The sequence below is a fragment of the Stenella coeruleoalba genome (genome assembly GCF_951394435.1).
Source record: "Stenella coeruleoalba genome assembly, chromosome: 6".
NCBI lineage: Eukaryota > Metazoa > Chordata > Mammalia > Artiodactyla > Delphinidae > Stenella > Stenella coeruleoalba.
This window is the reverse complement of record NC_137151.1, coordinates 49728591-49749105: the sequence shown is the minus strand read 5'-3', so window position 1 is coordinate 49749105 and position 20515 is coordinate 49728591. Positions and strand designations below refer to the sequence as shown.

Here is a 20515-nt window from a genome sequence, read left to right as displayed (position 1 = left end):
ATTAGGCAATCTAAAGAGACTCAGTTATATAAGCAACTGTATAATTCCCCAGGTTTTCATTAAAAAAGCACACCTAATTCATATCTTTAGAGGATTATACATATTTCAGTGATTGGACATTGCTCTCGAAGGAAAAGGTAAGAGGGGCTTCTCTTGATAACCAGAAACACAAGCCTATTTCTAGGAAAGATCAGGAAGGTGATTATAGACACTACACCATATGAAAGGGTTATATTTAAAGTCAGAGGTAAGACAAAAATCATGCTTAGTAAAAACTACCCCTAAGTCCCTTTAGCACCCACTGCCCACAAAATATAATATAGATAGTTGGTAAATCCCACCCTATTAACTTTTCCTATGCTCAGGAAAGTGTCTACAGGTTAACTTTGTCTTTGGGTCACTTTCCTGGGCTCTTAGGTAGGTCCCCCTACCTTAGTCTGGAGGTTCTTAGCACATACCAAGGGACTTTTGCCAAGGCTAACAGGCACTAAGATCAGACCCTGTGCAATTGCATAGGAGATCTTAAATGCCTACAAATATTTTCCGGGGAATGTGGGGAAGGCACAGAGAGTGTCTTTCATTAAAAAAACTCCTCTGTGCAATGTGATCTGCTCCAAAATTATTCTCCTGTGCCTGTGCCGTTAAACACTTTCCCCTACTTTATTTGTTCATGCATTTTTTTCTTTTCCAGATTGCCTACAAAGTCAAAGGGGAGGAAATTATTCACAAGTACAGTCTGCCGGCGGACGTGCCCCAGTTCATTCAGGCTAAAGTCAACGCCTACAATATCAGTGAGGTGTGCATGTGGGCTCAGCCGCTCACTGAGGGTTAAGCCTTTTCTACACGTGGTCTGAGTTATCTTCAAATGACATTTTTCTTTCAGAATATGTACAAAGCAGACTTGAAAGACCTGAGCAAGAAGGGATACGACCTGAGAAACGATGCGATCCCCATCAAAGCTGCCAAAGTTGCCAGGCAGGCGGCGAGTGACGTAAGTCCAGCTGGTGGTGGTCACCTGTGTGTAACCAGAAAATGGGGGCAGGTGGGCTTCTTATCCAAGTCTCCACGTCTGCTGTCCCTGACTGGAAGCAAGCCAGGCTGAAACTATTTAGAGAAGAAAGTTTCCTAAACAGATCTGAATTTTGTTGGGGGTAAGGATTTGTATAACCTTAACCAATCTGTTCTAATCAAGCCCCCTAATTTAAAATTCTCATCTATATTTCTGCACAAATTCACGTTATTTCTCTTATAGAAATAAAGAAGTTACCTGCTATTTACATCATAATAACCTCCTGATGGTAAACCTTTACCTCAAAACTTGCTTAATTTCTATGAATTCCCTCTTTGCCTTACCTCTCTTTTCACTTCATTGCTTCTACAGACTGATGAATGGGCTTCAAGTGTCAGAGCCCCTAAGAGTCAGTCATTAGGTTGCATTAAAGTGAAGACTTTTGTTTCTTTTCCTATCTTACTTCAACTCAGATGTCAGCTGAAGTCACTTTGCTCTTTGAGATTTAAATAAAATGGACTCAAGCCCCCTCCTGCTGTCCTGCAGGAAGTGGGATTCCCTCCCCATGATGGCTGCATTCTCAGGTTTTTGCTTTTCTGATCACCTCTGGCTCCTGGTTTGCACATGATGGTTTTGCTCTGGCTCACCTGGGCTCTCCTCCCCTAGATTTATTCTCTTTCTGCTCTGCATGATCCAGAGATGGAACTCAGCCCCTTCTTTTTGGTTTCCCTCCAAATCCCAAGTACAACTTTAATGACTGTTTGAAATGGAGTTGTCACTGCAGCAATGTAAATACATTAAGACCGAATAATGAATGTCCATGTCCTAAAAGCCCTGCTCCAGAATTTCTCACTGATCCCCTTTCTCTGTGGGTGATCTCCTCCAGCCACCCCACCCCAGCATACACATAAACCTTCCCTCACATCTCTGCTACTCCGTTTCCTGGGGTTCTTCCCAAGTCTCCTCAAGGACACTTAATTCTCCCCACTTTATTATTCGGAACCAATTAGTGTTACACACTACTGGTTCTGGGTCTCCCTTTGAATATCCAAAGATTCATTAAAATTGTACTATTACTACTACTAGTATAATTCTATTATTAAAATAGCCAGCTATTTGGCTTTAGAAGCACAGAATAATTGGTAGAGTTTGTGAAATATTTATCTTTTCATTTGTCTCTATCACTAAGTGGAACAGAACTTATTTTACTTTGTCACTGATATAAATTATAGTAGCGTCCGCACCCCAACCTCCCTTGGGTGGCAGAAGCAACCACAGACAACCAAATGGGCTCTAAATAACATTTTAATTTTAACAGGCTACATTTCATATATATACAAGCAAATATCAAATTGTTTGGTTATTGAAATAATTTCTGGGAAGCTCAATTGCTCAAATCATGGTCTCATTGTTCAGTAAAACCTTCATAACTACATTAAAAAATATGCCAACCTTTGTTTCCAACAGGTTCACTACAAAAAAGATTATGAAAAAGCCAAAGGGAAAATGGTTGGCTTCCAGAGTCTCCAAGATGATCCTAAACTGGTTCATTATATGAAGGTGGCCAAGATACAATCGGACCGGGAGTATAAAAAAGACTATGAGAAAACAAAGACCAAATACAACACACCCCATGATATGTTCAACGTTGTGGCAGCTAAGAAAGCTCAGGATGTTGCCAGCAATGTCAACTATAAGCATTTGCTTCATCACTACACCTACCTGCCTGATGCCATGGACGTAGAATTGTCGAAAAACATGATGCACATACAGAGCAATGTAAGTGACATTTACTCCACAAGACAGTCCCCCTCTAAGGAGGGAGCCTGCGTGAGAGAACCCACTGCCTGGGGCACTCACTTCTCTCTTCTCTCTTTGGTGTAGAACGTCTATAAGGAAGACTACAACACCTGGATGAAAGGCATAGGCTGGATACCTATTGGCAGTCTGGAGGTAGAAAATGTTAAAAAGGCAGGTAATGCCCTGAATGAAAAGAAGTACAGGCAACATCCAGACACCCTCAAATTTACCAGCATCGTGGACTCCCCAGTTATGGTCCAGGCAAAACAGAACACGAAGCAAGTCAGTGATGTGAGTACAACAAAACAGAGTGTGCAAAAGGATGGAGGGAGGCTTCAAAAGATGAGCTCATCATTTTTATTCTCTGAGCCTAATATCTTTTCCTTTTAAAATTATTATTTTATTTCATTTAAAAATAATAATTATTTTTAGTTTGGGCACTAACATTTTCTTTTTTTTATATATATCTTGCTTTTTACCTTCCTTTTAAAAATGTCTTCCTTTTTAACTGCCTATAAATACTGTGTTACTGGATAAAGTATTTGAGAAAGTGCAAAAAGTTCTACCCTAGAACGACACACACACAAACAAAACTTAAGCTTAAATCCCATACACGTTATTGTGGCAAATGCATCATATTCAATTCTATATTAAGTTGTTCATATTTGCTTTTCGTATATAAAATATTAGTACAGGGAAATAATACACATGAGTAGATGATTTCTCTCCTCAGAATTCATCATACACAATTATTATAGATACTTTACTTATGTCTTGGAGGAGATTAGTGTATTGTTTGCCTGCCTGTCCATGAGGAATGTATATGCTCTGGCTAAAGACAGCTCTCAAGGAAAATTTGGTATATGAAAGAGCTAAAGGGACATCAAAAACATTCATTCATTAATTCATTGAATGAATGTTTTTGAACACCTTCCATGTGCCAGGCACTATATTATGTGCTGATGGTATAAAGATGAAACAGACGAGGATGAATGGGATACAGGACAAGAGTGTAAGACAAAGGCATGGATAGAAACAGCATCATCATATGGAGAGACGAATGCTACAGGAGAGGCATGTGCTAAGTAAGTATAAGAGGAGAGGGTAACTGCCTGCCAGAGCTTCCCTGGCACATAAGGGAAGGCTGCATTACTGGCAAAAGGAAAAACATAATGACAGTCAAGAAGTAATGAATGGAAGGACAGTGAAGGACGAAGGATTTAGGATTGTAATCCTTCAAGACCTGATTATTGAGGGTCTTGAATGTTAATTTATACTCTGGACATTATGGGGTAGGTAACAGGAAGTACTGAAGATTTTTAATCCATGGAGTTGCATTATCAGGTCTGTGTTTTAAAAGAAAATTGGCAAAAAATGCAGAGAATATATTGGAAAGGGGAGAGATTGAAGGCAAGGAGATGAATTAGGAAGCTTCTACAGAAATTCAACAGAAACCTTATTTGGACCTAACTCAGGCAATAGCAGTGGGAAAGGAGATGTTTAGAAGGTAAAATTAACGACATTCTCTGAATGCTTAGACGTGGTTTCTAAAGGCAGTGAGGAAGTGAAGATAGCTCTTGGATTCCTAAAAGAAATTATTGAGTATTTGGAGATTCATTTAGCTATCAGCCATTTCAGATTTTACTTGTGATACATGCACACCCGTTTACATATGGTGTACCACACAGACATGCCTGGGAAATGGAGGTGTATATGATAAATGACAATCAAGAGGTTAAAAATCTACTTGGGATTCCGATTGTGTTTTAGTTTTAGAAACTGAGCAATTTCTTTCTTTTTCATTACCAAGAGGAGGATACAGTATGATTTCTACCCCATGCACTTTGGTGTCTTTTAGACATCTTTAAAATGGCAAAATAGGGTAAATGTGAAGTGGTAAACCTCTTGCATAGGCTGCATTTACATATAAGCACCTTTATATTATGAGGAAATTATTATGTGCTTTTACTGATACAATTATAATTGGAAAGTTTTTAGGGGAATTGAAAGACTCATTCTAACTACCTCTTTCTCTCTAAGAGTAAAAAAACCAAAAAATAAAAATAAAAACCAAGACTGTAAGAACTATTAACTCCACTAGCAAAAATGACCTTTTCTGGCTTTAGTGAATTCTGTTATCCATTTTAGGGTTTCACATTTGAACTCATTTTTTATTCATCTCTGGCAAGCAAAGATTGCTATTTTCTTAGGATTTTTTTTCTCTCTGTTTTAATACAGAGTTTTTGGGTCTTCCTTAATGAGATTCTTAAAATAGGAAGATGGCTTTGATAAATTTTTTTTTTTTTTTTTTTTGCGGTACGCGGGCCTGTCACTGTTGTCGCCTCTCCCGTTGCGGAGCACAGGCTCCGGACGCGCAGGCTCAGCGGCCATGGCTCACGTGCCCAGCCGCTCCGCGACATGTGGGATCTTCCCGGATCGGGGCACGAACCCGCGTCCCCTGCATTGGCAGGCAGACTCTCAACCACTGCGCCATCAGGGAAGCCCGGCTTTGATAATTTTAAGTAATAGAAATTGTGGGGGATTATGCTAGGAATAACTTCTTTAAGCGTGTAATTAATGTATTTTCCTTTTTGTACCATCCATAATGCATTTTTCTTTTAACATCTTTATTGGAGTATAATTGCTTTACAATGGTGTGTTAGTTCCTGCTTTACAACAAAATGAATCAGTTATATATATACATATGTTCCTATATCTCTTCCCGCTTGCGTCTCCCTTCCTCCCACCCTCCCTATCCCACCCCTCCAGGCGGTCACAAACCACCGAGCTGATCTCCCTGTGCTATGCGGCTGCTTCCCACTAGCTATCTACCTTACGTTTGGTAGTGTATATATGTCCATGCCTCTCTCTCGCTTTGTCACAGCTTACCCTTCCCCCTCCCCATATCCTCAAGTCCATTCTCTAGTAGGTCTGTGTCTTTATTCCTGTCTTACCCCTAGGTTCTTCATGACATTTTTTTTTTCTTAAATTCCATATATATGTGTTAGCATACGGTATTTGTCTTTCTCTTTCTGACTAACTTCACTCTGTATGACAGACTCTAGGTCTATCCACCTCATTACAAATAGTTCAATTTCGTTTCTTTTTATGGCTGAGTAATATTCCATTGTATATATATGTGCCACATCTTCTTTATCCATTCATCCGATGATGGACACTTAGGTTGTTTCCATCTCCGGGCTATTGTAAATAGAGCTGCAATGAACATTTTGGTACAGGACTCTTTTTGAATTATGGTTTTCTCAGGGTATATGCCCAGTAGTGGGATTGCTGGGTCATATGGTAGTTCTATTTGTAGTTTTTTAAGGAAACTCCATACTGTTCTCCACAGTGGCTGTATCAATTTACATTCCCACCAACAGTGCAAGAGGGTTCCCTTTTCTCCACACCCTCTCCAGCATTTATTGTTTCTAGATTTTTTGATGATGGCCATTCTGACTGGTGTGAGATAATATCTCATTGTAGTTTTGATTTGCATTTCTGTAATGATTAGTGATGTTGAGCATTCTTTCATGTGTTTGTTGGCAGTCTGTATATCTTCTTTGGAGAAATGTCTATTTAGGTCTTCTGCCCATTTTTGGATTGGGTTGTTTGTTTCTTTGTTATTAAGCTGCATGAGCTGCTTATAAATTTTGGAGATTAATCCTTTCTCAGTTGCTTCATTTGCAAATATTTCCTCCCATTCTGAGGGTTGTCTTTTGGTCTTGTTTATGGTTTCCTTTGCTGTGCAAAAGCTTTGAAGTTTCATTAGGTCCCATTTGTTTATTTTTGTTTTTATTTCCATTTCTCTAGGAGGTGGGTCAAAAAGGATCTTGCTGTGATTTATGTCATAGAGTGTCCTGCCTATGTTTTCCTCTAAGAGTTTGATAGTTTCTGGCCTTACATTTAGGTGTTTAATCAATTTTGAGCTTATTTTTGTGTATGGTGTTAGGGAGTGATCTAATTTCATAGTTTTACATGTACCTGTCCAGTTTTCCCAGCACCACTTATTGAAGAGGCTGTCCTTTCTCCACTGTACATTCCTGCCTCCTTTATCAAAGATAAGGTGACCATATGTGTGTGGGTTTATCTCTGGGCTTTCTATCCTGTTCCATTGATCTATCTGTCTGTTTTTGTGCCGGTACCATACTGTCTTGATTACTGTAGCTTTGTAGTATAGTCTGAAGTCAGGGAGCCTGATTCCTCCAGCTCCGTTTTTTGTTCTCAAGATTACTTTCACTATTCGGGGTCTTTTGTGTTTCCATAAAAATTGTGAAAATTTTTGTTCTAGTTCTGTGAAAAATGCCAGTGGTAGTTTGATAGGGATTGCACTGAATCTGTAGATTGCTTTGGGTAGTAGAATCATTTTCACAATGTTGATTCTTCCAATCCAAGAACATGGTATATCTCTCCATCTATTTGTATCATCTTTAATTTCTTTCATCCGTGTCTTATAATTTTCTGCATACAGGTCTTTTGTCTCCTTAGGTAGGTTTATTCCTAGATATTTTATTCTTTTTGTTGCAATGGTAGATGGGAGTGTTTTCTTGATTTCACTTTCAGATTTTTCATCATTAGTGTATAGGAATGCCAGAGATTTCTGTGCATTAATTTTGTATCCTGCTACTTTACCAAATTCATTGATTAGCTCTAGTAGTTTTCTGGTAGCATCTTTAGGATTCTCTATGTATAGTATCATGTCATCTGCAAAGAGTGACAGCTTTACTTCTTCTTTCCCGATTTGGATTCCTTTTATTTCCTTTACTTCTCTGATTGCTGTGGCTAAAACTTCCAGAACTATGTTGAATAATAGTATTGAGAGTGGGCAACCTTGTCTTGTTCCTGATCTTAGTGGAAATGGTTTCAGTTTTTCACCATTGAGGACAATGTTGGCTGTAGGTTTGTCATATATGACCTTTACTATGTTGAGGAAAGTTCCCTCTATGCCTACTTTCTGCAGGGTTTTTATCATAAATGGGTGTTGAATTTTGTCAAAAGCTTTCTGTGCATCTATTGAGATGATCATATGGTTTTTCTCCTTCAATTTGTTAATATGGTGTATCACGTTGATTGATTTGCGTATATTGAAGAATCCTTGCATTCCTGGAATAAACCCCACTTGATCATGGTGTATGATCCATTTAATGTGCTGTTGGATTCTGTTTGCTAGTATTTTGTTGAGGATTTTTGCATCTATGTTCATCAGTGATATTGGCCTGTAGTTTTCCTTCTTTGTGACATCCTTGTCTGGTTTTGGTATCAGGGTGATGGTGGCCTCGTAGAATGACTTTGGGAGTGTTCCTCCCTCTGCTGTATTTTGGAAGAGTTTGAGAAGGATGGGTGTTAGCTCTTCTCTAAATGTTTGATAGAATTCGCCTGTGAAGCCATCTGGTCCTGGGCTTTTGTTTGTTGGAAGATTTTTAATCACAGTTTCAATTTCAGTGCTTGTGATTGGTCTGTTCCTATTTTCTATTTCTTCCTGATTCAGTCTTGGCAGGTTGTGCCTTTCTAAGAATTTGTCCATTTCTTCCAGGTTGTCCATTTTATTGGCATAGAGTTGCTTGTAGTAATCTCTCATGATCTTTTGTATTTCTGCAGTGTCAGTTGTTACTTCTCCTTTTTCATTTCTAATTCTATTGATTTGAGTGTTCTCCCTTTTTTTCTTGATGAATCTGGCTAATAGTTTATCAATTTTGTTTATCTTCTCAAAGAACCAGCTTTTAGTTTTATTGATCTTTGCTATCGTTTCCTTCATTTCTTTTTCATTTATTTCTGATCTGATTTTTATGATTTCTTTCTTCTTCTAACTTTGGGGTTTTTTTGTTCTTCTTTCTCTAATTGCTTTAGGTGCAAGGTTAGGTTGTTTATTCGAGATATTTCCTGTTCAAAAGTAGGATTGTATTGCTATAAACTTCCCTCTTAGAACTGCTTTTGCTGCATCCCATAGGTTTTGGGTTGTCGTGTCTCCATTGTCATTTGTTTCTAGGTATTTTTTTGATTTCCTCTTTGATTTCTTCAGTGATCACTTCGTTATTAACTAGTGTATTGTTTAGCCTCCATGTGTTTGTATTTTTTACAGATCTTTTCCTGTAACTGATATCTAGTCTTATAGCGTTGTGGTTGGAAAAGATACTTGATACAATTTCAATTTTCTTAAATTTACCAAGGCTTGATTTGTGACCCAAGATATGATCTATCCTGGAGAATGTTCCATGAGCACTAGAGAAAAATGTGTATTCTGTTGTTTTTGGATGGAATGTCCTATAAATATCAATTAAGTCCATCTTGTTTAATGTATCATTTAAAGCTTGTTTTTCCTTATTTATTTTCATTTTGGATGATCTGTCCATTGGTGAAAGTGGGGTGTTAAAGTCCCCTACTATGACTGTGTTACTGTTGATTTCCCCTTCTATGGCTGTTAGTATTTGCCTTATGTATTGAGGTGCTCCTATGTTGGGTGCATCAATATTTACAATTGTTTTATCTTCTTCTTAGATCGATCCCTTGATCATTATGTAGTGTCCTTTGTCTCTTCTAATATTCTTTATTTTAAAGTCTATTTTGTCTGATACGAGAATTGCTACTCCAGCTTTCTTTTGGTTTCCATTAGCATGAAATATCTGTTTCCATCCTCTTACTTTCAATCTGTATGTGTCTCTAGGTCTGAAGTGGGTCACTTGAAGACAGCAAATATATGGGTCTTGTTTTTGTATCCATTCAGCCAATCTGTGTCTTTTGGTGGGAGCATTTAGTCCATTTACATTTAAGGTAATTATCGATATGTATGTTCCTGTTCCCATTTTATTAATTGTTTTGGGTTCGTTAATTGTAGGTCTTTTCCTTCTCTTGTGTTTCTTGCCTAGAGAGGTTCCTTTAGCAGTTGTTGTAGAGTTGGTTTGGTGGTGCTGAACTCTCTCAGCTTTTGCTTGTCTGTAAAGGTTTTAATTTCTCCATCAAATCTGAATGAGATCCTTGCTGGGTAGAGTAATCTTGGCTGCAGTTTTTTCTCCTTCATCACTTTAAATATGTCCTGCCAGTCCCTTCTGGCTTGCAGAGTTTCTGCTGAAAGATCAGCTGTTAACCTTATGGGGATTCCCTTGTGTGTTATTTGTTGTTTATCCCTTGCTGCTTTTAATAGGTTTTCTTTGTATTTAATTTTTGACAGTTTGATTAATATGTGTCTTGGCATATTTCTCCTTGGATTTATCCTGTATGGGACTCTCTGTGCTTCCTGGACTTGATTAACTATTTCCTTTCCCATATTAGGGAAGTTTTCAACTATAATCTCTTCAAATATTTTCTCAGTCCCTTTCTTTTTCTCTTCTTCTTTTGGAACCCCTATAATTCGAATGTTGGTACATTTAATGTTGTCCCAGAGGTCTCTTAGGCTGTCTTCATTTCTTTTCATTCTTTTTTCTTTATTCTGCTCTGCAGTAGTTATTTTCACTCTTATCTTCCAGGTCACTTATCCGTTCTTCTGCCTCAGTTATTCTGCTATTGATCCCTTCTAGAGAATTTTAAATTTCATTTATTGTTGTTCATCTCTGTTTGTTTGCTCTTTAGTTCTTCTAGGTCCTTGTTAAAAATTTCTTGTATATTCTCCATTCTACTCCCAAGATTTTGGATCATCTTTACTATCATTATTCTGAATGCTTTTTCAGGTAGGCTGCCTATCTCCTCTTCATTTGTTTTGTCTGGTGGGTTTTTGCCTTGCTCCTTCATCTGCTGTGTGTTTCTCTGTCTTCTCCTTTTGCTTATCTTACTGTGTTTGGGGTCTGCTTTTCGCAGGCTGCAGGTTTGTAGTTCCCGTTGTTTTTGGTGTCTGTCTCCAGTGGCTAAGGTTGGTTCAGTGGGCTGTGTAGGCTTCCTGGTGGAGGGGACTAGTGCCTGTGTTCTGGTGGATGAGGCTGGATCTTGTCTTTCTGGTGGGCAGGTCCACGTCTGGTGGTGTGTTTTGGGGTGTCTGTGGCCTTATTATGATTTTAGGCAGCCTCTCTGCTAATGGGTGGGGTTGTGTTCCTGTCTTGCTAGTTGTTTGGCATAGGGTGTCCAGCACTGTAGCTTGCCGGTCGTTGAGTGAAGCTGGGTGCTGGTGTTGAGATGGAGATCTCTCGGAGATTTTTGCCATTTGATATTATGTGGAGCTGGGAGGTCTCTTGTGGACCAGTGTCCTGAAGTTGGCTCTCCCACCTCAGAGGCACAGCACTAACTCCTGGCTGCAGCACCAAGAGCCTTTCATCCACACGGTTAATTTGGGATGATTCGTGGTCTATTCAGGTATTCCACAGATGCAGGGTACATCAAGTTGATTGTGAAGCTTTAATCCGCTGCTTCTGAGGCTGCTGGGAGAGATTTCCCTTTCTCTACTTTGTTCTCACAGCTCCCAGGGATCTTTGGATCTGGCCCCGCCTCTGGGTGTAGGTCGCTGGAGGGTGTCTGTTCTTCGCTCAGACAGGACGGGGTTAAAGGAGCCGCTGATGCGGGGGCTCTGGCTTACTCAGGCCGGGGGTAGGGAGGGGCACAGAGTGCCGCGGAAGCCTGCGGCTGCAGAGGCCAGCATGACATTGCACTAGCCTGAGGCGCGCCCTGCGTTCTCCCGGGGGAGTTGTCCCTGGATCACAGGACCCTGGCAGTGGCGGGCTGTCTCTGGGGTCCGCGCTTTTAGCCGTGACTCGCGCCCGTCTCTTGATCTCCTTTAAGCAGCGTTCTTAATCCCCTCTCCTCATGCACCAGGAAAGAAAGAGGGAAGAAAAAGTCTCTTGCCTCTTCGGCAGGTCCAGACTTTTCCTGGACTCCCTCCCGGCTAGCCGTGTTGCACTAACCCCTTCAGGCTGTGTTCACGCTGCCAACCACAGCCCTCTCCCTGCGCTCCGACCAAAGCCCGAGCCTCAGCTCCCAGACACGCCCGCTCCGGCGGGGCAGCAGACAAGCCTCTCGGGCTATTGAGTGCCGGTCGGCACCGATCCTCTGTGCGGGAATCTCTCCGCTTTGCCTCCCGCACCCCTGTTGCTGTGCTCTCCCCCGAGGCTCCGAAGCTTTCCCCCTCCGCCACCTGCAGTCTCCGCCCACGAAGGGGCTTCCTAGTGTGTGGAAACCTTTCCTCCTTCACATCTCCCTCCCACTGGTGCAGGTCCCATCCCTACCCTTTTATCTCTGTTTATTCTTTTTTCTTTTTCCGTACCCAGGTACGTGGGGGGTTTCTTGCCTTTTGGGAGGTCTGAGGTCTTCTGCCAGCATTCAGTAGGTGTTCTGTAGGAGTTGTTCCACGTGTAGATGTATTTCTGGTGTATCTGTGGGGAGGAAGGTGATCTCCGCATCTTACTCTTCCGCCATCTTCCTGGAAGTCAGCCATAATGCATTTTATTTTTGTGACTATGTGTTGCAGATCTTATACAAAGCTAAAGGAGAAGATGTGAAACATAAATATACGATGGGTCCTGATGTTCCTCAATTTCTCCAGGCCAAGTGCAATGCTTACAATATAAGTGATGTAAGTAGGGGTTTTGATGGGGTGTGAAATCCAGACCTGATGATAAAATAATAGAATTTTAGAGTATGACAGGGCTTTGACAATTTAGGTCAGTTTTCTCCATAGCCCCCATTAGAGCATATCCCATGATAATGGGTCTGTACCTCTTGAGTCGGCCTTTTCAAGTGTAGGACAACTCTAAAGGGTATAGCATTCTTCTTTGTGTCAAGCTCAACACATATTTCTCTAGTTTTCCTAGTTCTTCACATGGAGGAAGTTTTTATCCTCCAGAAAAATGAGGATAAATGAAACCCACCCCCCCCTTTTTTTTTTAACAACAACACTAAAATTTCTAAAGCTAACCACCAGGTCTTTCCTGGACCTTCCTTTCATAAGATTGAGCTTCATTTTCTCCAGTTGGTTCTCACATACTGTGGTTTCCAGAACCTTTATTACTCTCCTCTGGATCCACTCCAGTTTCTCAATTTCCCTCTTCAATATGTGCCCAAACCAGACTTGGGTGAATGATTAGTACAGAGTCTAATAAGTTTATGCTATACAATTTCATGTATGACATTTTGCTCATGTGACTTCTGTTTTTTAAATTGAAGTATAGTTGATTTACCATTAATGTGACTTCTTAAAACTGTGTGCTATAGGAGATTCTTCTAGCTTCTATCTGGAAAAGAACAAAGCAATCCCAGCTGTTGAGGAATCAGTGTCGCTGATTACCCCAGAGCATGCTGACATCCTTTTTCCTTCTCCATCGCAGGTCTGTTATAAACGGGACTGGCATGATTTAATAGCCAAGGGCAACAATGTGCTGGGTGACGCTATACCCATCACTGCAGCCAAAGCATCGAGAAACATTGCCAGTGACGTGAGTAAAAATTTTAGGTGAAATCTGGGTGATTGTCATTTTTACAAAGTAATCAAATGGGTGCTTGTTAAAATGATACCACATTGAAAACAGTATGTTGAATTAATGACATTTAAATTCTCCGCAAAATATTGTTTTGAAAACCTGTCACTTTTTTTTTTTTTCCCCTGTGGTACGCGGGCCTCTCACTGTTGTGGCCTCTCCCGTTGCGGAGCACAGGCTCCGGACATGCAGGCTCAGCGGCCATGGCTCACGGGCCCAGCTACTCTGTGGCATGTGGGATCTTCCCGGACTGGGGCATGAACCCGTGTCCCCTGCATCGGCAGGCAGACTCTCAACCACTGTGCCACCAGGGAAGCCCTGAAAACCTGTCACTTTTTCAATGTTTTGTGATTCTTTTCAGTTGACCCCACTTGGTAGAGCTGTCATAAATCTGACAGTGGCTTTCTCTCCTGATTCATAGCCCAAATTACCTTCCCTGACACATTTCCCTGACAGCCCACATTTATTTTCAGGGAGAATACCCTACCTGCCACTAACATGTTAAATTCAGATGACTGCCTGCATTATAATTGTATTAAGAAGATTGAAAAAATGTTAAATAAATTGTACAGATTTTATAAACCAAATGGGAAAAAGCCCACTTTTCTAGAATATAATTTTGATTTATTTCATCTGTAATAGAAAAAGTATACACTTACACTTCTTCTCATCATTGAAAAACAAAATTTTCCAAAAGCACGCACACACCATAGATTTCACTGTCACACACTATTCCAGAGGCTACACTCTTCGTCTGACACAAGAAAAGAAAGAAACCACGTGTACAGACCATGTGGAAGATAGGGTGTAAGAATTCTACAGCCTTCCATGTAGGGATGGTACTGAAAATGTGTTCTTCAAAGCTTTGCACATCACTCTGAAATACATTTCTAGTTTAAGGAGAAAGTGACAGTCTAAAATATGACATTATCATTTTTATTTTTAGCCCTTACACAGAACTTTTTCTAACATGCCTAGAAATTACTTGATAATTCTTTTGCCTGCTAAACTCTTGTTTATAAATTGGTGCTTAAATGGCAGGAGCAGAGTGTCTTCAGAGTTTGGGTAGATTTGAATTCTCTTACATAAAAATTGAGGTTTTGATTTGTTACCTACTGTATAGCTCAGTCTACACCCCATTGCCGATCTCAGCGGTGAGAGACCTTGGACCACAGAGCTTTTGCAGTCAGGCTTTTACTGATGAGGAAAGGTCTTGGTGGTTCCTGCCCTTATTATATAGTTCCTTAATTCATGTGCAGCTGCTTCAGCAGTGAGCTTGGAGAGTAGCTGCTGAGAAATGGGGTTGGGTGAAAGCCTAGCTACCTGCCAAAGAAGAGGGTTTTTTTGTTTAACCATATTAGGTCAACTGAGACAACAAACATAGTAATATTTTCCATCCCCCACCCCAAAGAGATCTGAGTATAAACGTCTTGCATGTACAGTTCTTTAGAGTTTCTTCTGCACCTTTTCCTGGACGAATCAGAATCAAAAACAGAAGTATTTCTAGTATTCTGTGATGTGAACTAACATGTTGGATTAGGAAAATTCACATCCCTGGAAAACCAAGAGGTATATTTGGAATGTAGTCTTATATTTTGGAATATGTTATGTTTATATTAAGTGTGAAAACTTAATAGAGTTGGCTCTATATAAAGTTCCACATGCAAATCATCTATAGCATTCGTAGCAAAGAAAAGAAACTGCTCCTGAATTTATCATGATACCCATTTATAACCCAGCAGTATTGGAAATAAATGCTTTCAGTCTAAACTTCCTGGGGTTGGGGGGCATGGGGTGTGGACTGTATTTCTTGTACAGTCTTCCAGAAAATCACAATATTCTGAATGCCTTTGTGTGTGAATATAATCGCTCCACCTAATGTTCCCAATGCTTAGGACTTTGCTAACCAAATTCTGCCTCCACAGTATAAATACAAGGAAGCTTACGAGAAGGCAAAGGGAAAGCATGTGGGTTTTAGAAGCCTCCAGGATGATCCTAAGCTCGTCCACTATACGAATGTGGCAAAGTTACAGTCTGATCGTGAATACAAGAAGAACTATGAAAACACCAAAACCAGCTATCATACCCCTGGGGACATGGTTAGCATTACAGCTGCAAAGATGGCCCAGGATGTTGCCACCAACATCAACTACAAGCAGCCGATACATCACTACACATACCTACCTGATGCCCTGAGTCTTGAGCATACCAGGAATATGAATCAAATTCAGAGTGATGTGAGTATGTATAACATTATAGACCTAGAGATGCTTGTACTGAACAGACGATCATTTCTTCCTGTTTTAGTAGACTTCACAATACAGTAAGGTATTTGAAAAATGCACTTTAAAATATACAGTCATCATTGAAAGAGTAACAAAGGCATGGTAGACACGCTGTGTTTTACTAGCTTTCTCTGCTCCTATCACAATCATTGATATTATCTTTATTAACTTATGGGTCAAAGATAAAGCCATGTTCTACTAAGTACATAAGCCACCCTGGTTCTCAACAAAAGGAAATGGTTACTCCTGGTGGGCCTGCTTCAACAGCAATATGTATAATGCAAAATAGGAGCATTCTCTATTCTTTCTGAATTCAGGAATGTTCTTTTTTTCTTCTTCTTCTATTTTTGAACTCAAGGTCACACTCTCATGCATGTAAATGTATGTAACGAGTCATCTAAAATGAACCAGGAGGGTTTTGTGATTGCAGCATGACTCATGGAGAGCTGCATGGGGGAGGGTGTTTAATATTCAGAGCATTTCCTGCTGCAGGAGCCAGGTTTTTGTAAGAATCATCCTTGGTAAAGGGAAAAAATTGTGTTCCTTTATTGTTGCTCAATGAGAATGTCTCTCTCCACCTGAGATGGAGGAGCTCAGGTGGACGGTGTGGGTGAAATTCAGAAGTTGTGGAGATTTCAGTGAAATCAAAAGGAAAGCCCAATTTATTGTCAGAAGAGACACTTTTTTTTTTTTTTTTTTTTTTTTTTTTTTTAGCAGTACCCATGGAAATATGTGGCCTACATTCTCTCCTGGAGTGTTAATGCACTCTAACAACAGAACTGCTTTTTCTTATGACCAAATTCTGGGTAAGAAGCTCTGTGGCAGAGATAGCCAAAAGCTCCAGTATAGACACAGGCATGCTGACAGGTTGCTCTTCATTCCCGCCCTGGATAGAATTACAGATTCCAGAAACAGCTCTTGAGTATGCACTAGGATATCCCCTCATCTGAGATTACTCTTTTACAGAATGTATATAAAGATGAGTACAACAACTGCTTCAAGGGCATTGGATGGATCCCTCTTGGTTCTCTGGAGGTCGAGAAGGCCAAGAAAGCAGGCAATGCATTAAATGAGAGAAAGTACCGACAGCACCCAGATACCATCAAGTTCACAAGTGTGCCTGATTCCATGGGCATGGTTTTGGCTCAGCACAACACAAAGCAGCTAAGTGATGTAAGTGGTTTTCCTTCAAAGAGTTTTTGTCCATGAATAACCCCATGACCAGTTACTCCACAATCCTTCTTAATTCAATTCATGAGTGTGCATCTATCTTAGCAAATCATCTGCTTTCAGAGGTATATCAAAAGGTTTTACTTTTGAAGCAACTTGGGACTTAAGAAGAATAGGAAGGAGAGAAGGACGATGTTCCAAGTTTGCTTTGTTTTCCAAATGTAGAGAGTCTATGTTATTTATAAGCAGACCCTTACACTATACATAGGAAATAAAATTATTTCTATTATAATCTGTGACCTTGTCTGAATTGCAAACCAAGATATATATTGCGCGCGCTCTCTCTCTCCCTCTCTCTCTCTCTCCCTCTCTCTCTCTCTATCTATAGAGAGAGAGAGAGAGAGGGAGAGAGAGAGAGAGTTGTAAGAGTTCTACCTAGCCAGATGAGGAGAAGGCTAATGTCCTAATCCCCTTGCAAAATAAATAGGGCGGTATTCTGAGAGAGAGAAACACCTCTGGGGAAGAGTTAAGCAGTTTGCTTTCAGAATCATCCAGAGTCTTTTTTCTGAGCCGAGGTCTATCTGGACCCTTTTTCTTAGTCAGAGGCTAATTACAATGCTCAGTGCTTCCCCTCATTTGATAATTTCAGAGTTCTAAGATACCTCCCCCAGAAATAGAGTGGTAAGTAAAAAACAAAGAAGAGAGGACTTTTTGTGGCTTTAACCCCAGATATTCGAAGGTGGGGAATGCATTCTTTGGTTCAGATTTGAGGGTTTTCTGGATTTTATTTCTCAGACCAGTCCCACATTACCACAGATGTTTCAAGATTAATTCTATTCTAGTGGTACTAAATGGTGTAGATTGTTCTGATTTCTTTTGTACTGACCGAGGTGTCACTTCTCCCTGTGTTTTTCCAGTTAGCTAGGAAAACCCTAAACTCACGATATTAAGTCTTCCTCATCCCAATAAATGCCGTCAACATCTACCTAGTTACTCAAGCCTGAAACCTGGCAGTCACCATCGACACCTCCCCGTGTGAACCCCCCTCATCCAACGCCTCTGCTGAGTTAGCCTCCCAAATCTCTCAGCCATCCTGTTGGAGCACTTCTCTGTCTTTCAGCTGCCACCAACCCTAGTTCTGGCCTCCATATCTCACGTGGACAACTGTAATAATCCATTACCTGGACTCCCTGCCTGGGGCCACACAAAAACCAAAAAGACTGTCTTAAGACATAAATCAGATCATGTCCTTCTTATACTTAAAACCCCTTAGTAGCTTCTCCTTGAACTCAAAGTAAAATCTAAACTGTTAACTTGGTTGAAAAAGCCCTCAGCTCTGTGCCCCCGCCCCCCTCCTGTCTAATCCTCCTGGGACCCCGCTCAGCACATTCCAGCCCAGTGACCTTCAGTTCCTCAAGCTAGCCATGCCCCTTCTAGACCCAGGGCCCTGAATGCTCTTCTTCTGCCCGGACCCTTCCCTTTTCTTCAAGTTTGGGTGTAAATGTTACCTTTTTAGAGAGCCTTTGCTGACCCCCCACCCTGACCCTGTTCATTTCTTTCCTAAAGTTATTTAATTTACAACACATCACGAATTCTAGCTCTATCTTACAGTTTATGTGCTATTCTCTGTTTCCTCTATTGGGCTATAAGCTCCAAGAGGACAGGTCTGCCTTTTTCTTTTTAACCACTTTAAACACAGAACCTACCATGCTGCCTATTGATCAGAGTGCTGTCCAATAAATATGGGTGGAATGAGCAATGAATATGTCTGCCAACACTCCCTCTGTGTGATAATGTAGCTAATTGCCTTATAAATGGAAAAACACAAACGATAGTCTTCCTTTTTAAAGGAACGTGTGCTAGATGAAACTTACATTATGTTAGCTAATACGATTTCAACGCTGCCTCCTTTGTTTTTAGGTGAACTACAAGGTGGAGGGAGAGAAACTGAAGCACAAGTACACTATGGACCCTGATGTACCGCAGTTTATTCAAGCCAAGGTCAATGCCTTCAACATAAGTGATGTGAGTATTTGGCCTGGTGCCCGTCTAGTATTGCTTACATGAGCCTCTCCTTTCCAGTTCTATATAACTAGCACTGGGAATTTTAGGGGGAGCAAACTGAGTGTGAACCCTTTGAGTCTTTGATGGAGGAGGTCATTGAGAGGACGTGATTGACAGGTGACCCTTGATCTGGACCTGGGCAATTGGAGGCTCCTCACCCCCTCCCATCCTTGGAATGTAAGTTCTGCCCACTGTTCCCACAGTGGGAGCCATTTTCAAGCACACAGCCTTGAGAGACCAATGTGTTGTTGAGACAACTTGCACTGAATCCACTTGAGGCCTTAATAAACTTGTAAGGTTCTGGTGGGCGGGTGTGAAGATCTACTTGTCTTGTGACTGCCCAAGACAACCCTCGAATGTAAGTTCCCTTGTTTATTAAAATTGCCGCCTACCAAGCTGGAGTGGCCAGCCTGTTTTTTCAGTCTCTCCTTGCCCTCCATGTACGGGGACCAATTTGCGAACCAACAGTCTCCAGATTGGATCCTTATCATAGAATATGAGACTAGAGCCTACCATACATTTCACTTAATGCGGACTTTTCCCAACTGTGGGCTATGACTCGTTAGTGGGTTATAAAATCAATCTAGTAGGTTGTGTTCCATTTTTTAAAAAGTAAAACAAAATAGGACAGAGAGGATTGGAAAATACAGGAATGCATGGTCTGTAGTAAGGATAAGTATTGCTATTTCTATAACTTTTATTTCAGTTATTTGTTAAAATTCTAAACTTCTAAACAAGTTTACCGTGATTTTCTTTAGAAACTCTTCTTTGCATGTGACTAGCATCTCTCTCTAATTGGTGGCAATGTTTAAATTTACTATTATGAATTATTTCCTTTTGCTTTTAAAGCAAATTGGTAAATTCTAATTTAAAGACATAATCCAACCTGGATAAAATTGTTCATTTCTTAAAAGATGATTTAGTCATTCTTCCTAACATTTTAGGCTCTCTTTTATCTCCAAATAAACATTTTTTAAAGTACTCATTTCTATGCTTTTGGTTCATTTAAAACTTTTTCCTGCTTTTATAAGTAATATTTAAAAATTAATATTAATTAAAGCTGGGTGGTACTACATCTGAACTTTTAATTTTAGTACCCACATCTTTCTGTAAGTTTAAAATGTTCCATTATAAAAAATACAAGAAAATAAAAGCATTGCATGCTTATTATAGAAAAATTGGAAAATATAGAAAATTATGAAAAAATTAAAATCTTCTGTTATCCCACATTCAAAGCAATACCTTTCCATTGCTTTTTTTAATGCACACATATACATTTTTTACAGCAGTTGAGATCATACTGTGTATATAGTTTACTGATTTTTTTTTTAAAGAATAATAGAGTTCTAAAAGATGAACTTAGAGCCCTAACTCTGGATTCTTTTAATAGAAAGGGATATATTATGACATGTTTTATAAGAAAGATTTTGGTTTCCTGTTTCATTCCTCTTTTAATTATGTCAGATAATAAAATAATCTTTCCTTTTTTCAAGGCTAAGTATAAAGCAGATTGGAAGAAAACCCTTGCTAAGGGCTATGATTTGAGACCAGATGCCATTCCAATTGTTGCTGCAAAAAGTTCAAGGAATATTGCTAGCAATGTAAGTCTAATTTGAAAGTAGTAAACTCTCTTTATATTTAAAAAATATTTATATGGTGTATGAGGTTATATGAACTATATTAGGAAGCAAATAAAAAATTGTAGTATAAAAAGAATTCCTAATATCTTAGGTACCAGTGATTTTTTTATCTTAAAAATATTTAAAAACTCAGTAAGTTGTTACAAAGAAGATAAT

The 20515-nt window shown here is 39.9% G+C and overlaps 1 protein-coding gene across 1 annotated transcript in view; it reads left to right on the top strand.

Moving 5' to 3' along the window:
* Positions 1–20515, top strand: part of NEB (nebulin) — a gene marked incomplete at its 5' end in the record, with an annotated part of 219214 nt that overhangs the window by 35884 nt on the left and 162815 nt on the right. Inside the window, 10 exons of the mRNA XM_079925461.1 lie at positions 692–796; positions 884–991; positions 2477–2788; positions 2894–3100; positions 12195–12299; positions 13051–13158; positions 15126–15437; positions 16452–16658; positions 18576–18680; positions 20213–20320. Coding sequence (XP_079781587.1) covers positions 692–796; positions 884–991; positions 2477–2788; positions 2894–3100; positions 12195–12299; positions 13051–13158; positions 15126–15437; positions 16452–16658; positions 18576–18680; positions 20213–20320 — 1677 coding nt within the window. The remainder of the gene's footprint in view (positions 1–691; positions 797–883; positions 992–2476; positions 2789–2893; positions 3101–12194; positions 12300–13050; positions 13159–15125; positions 15438–16451; positions 16659–18575; positions 18681–20212; positions 20321–20515) is intronic.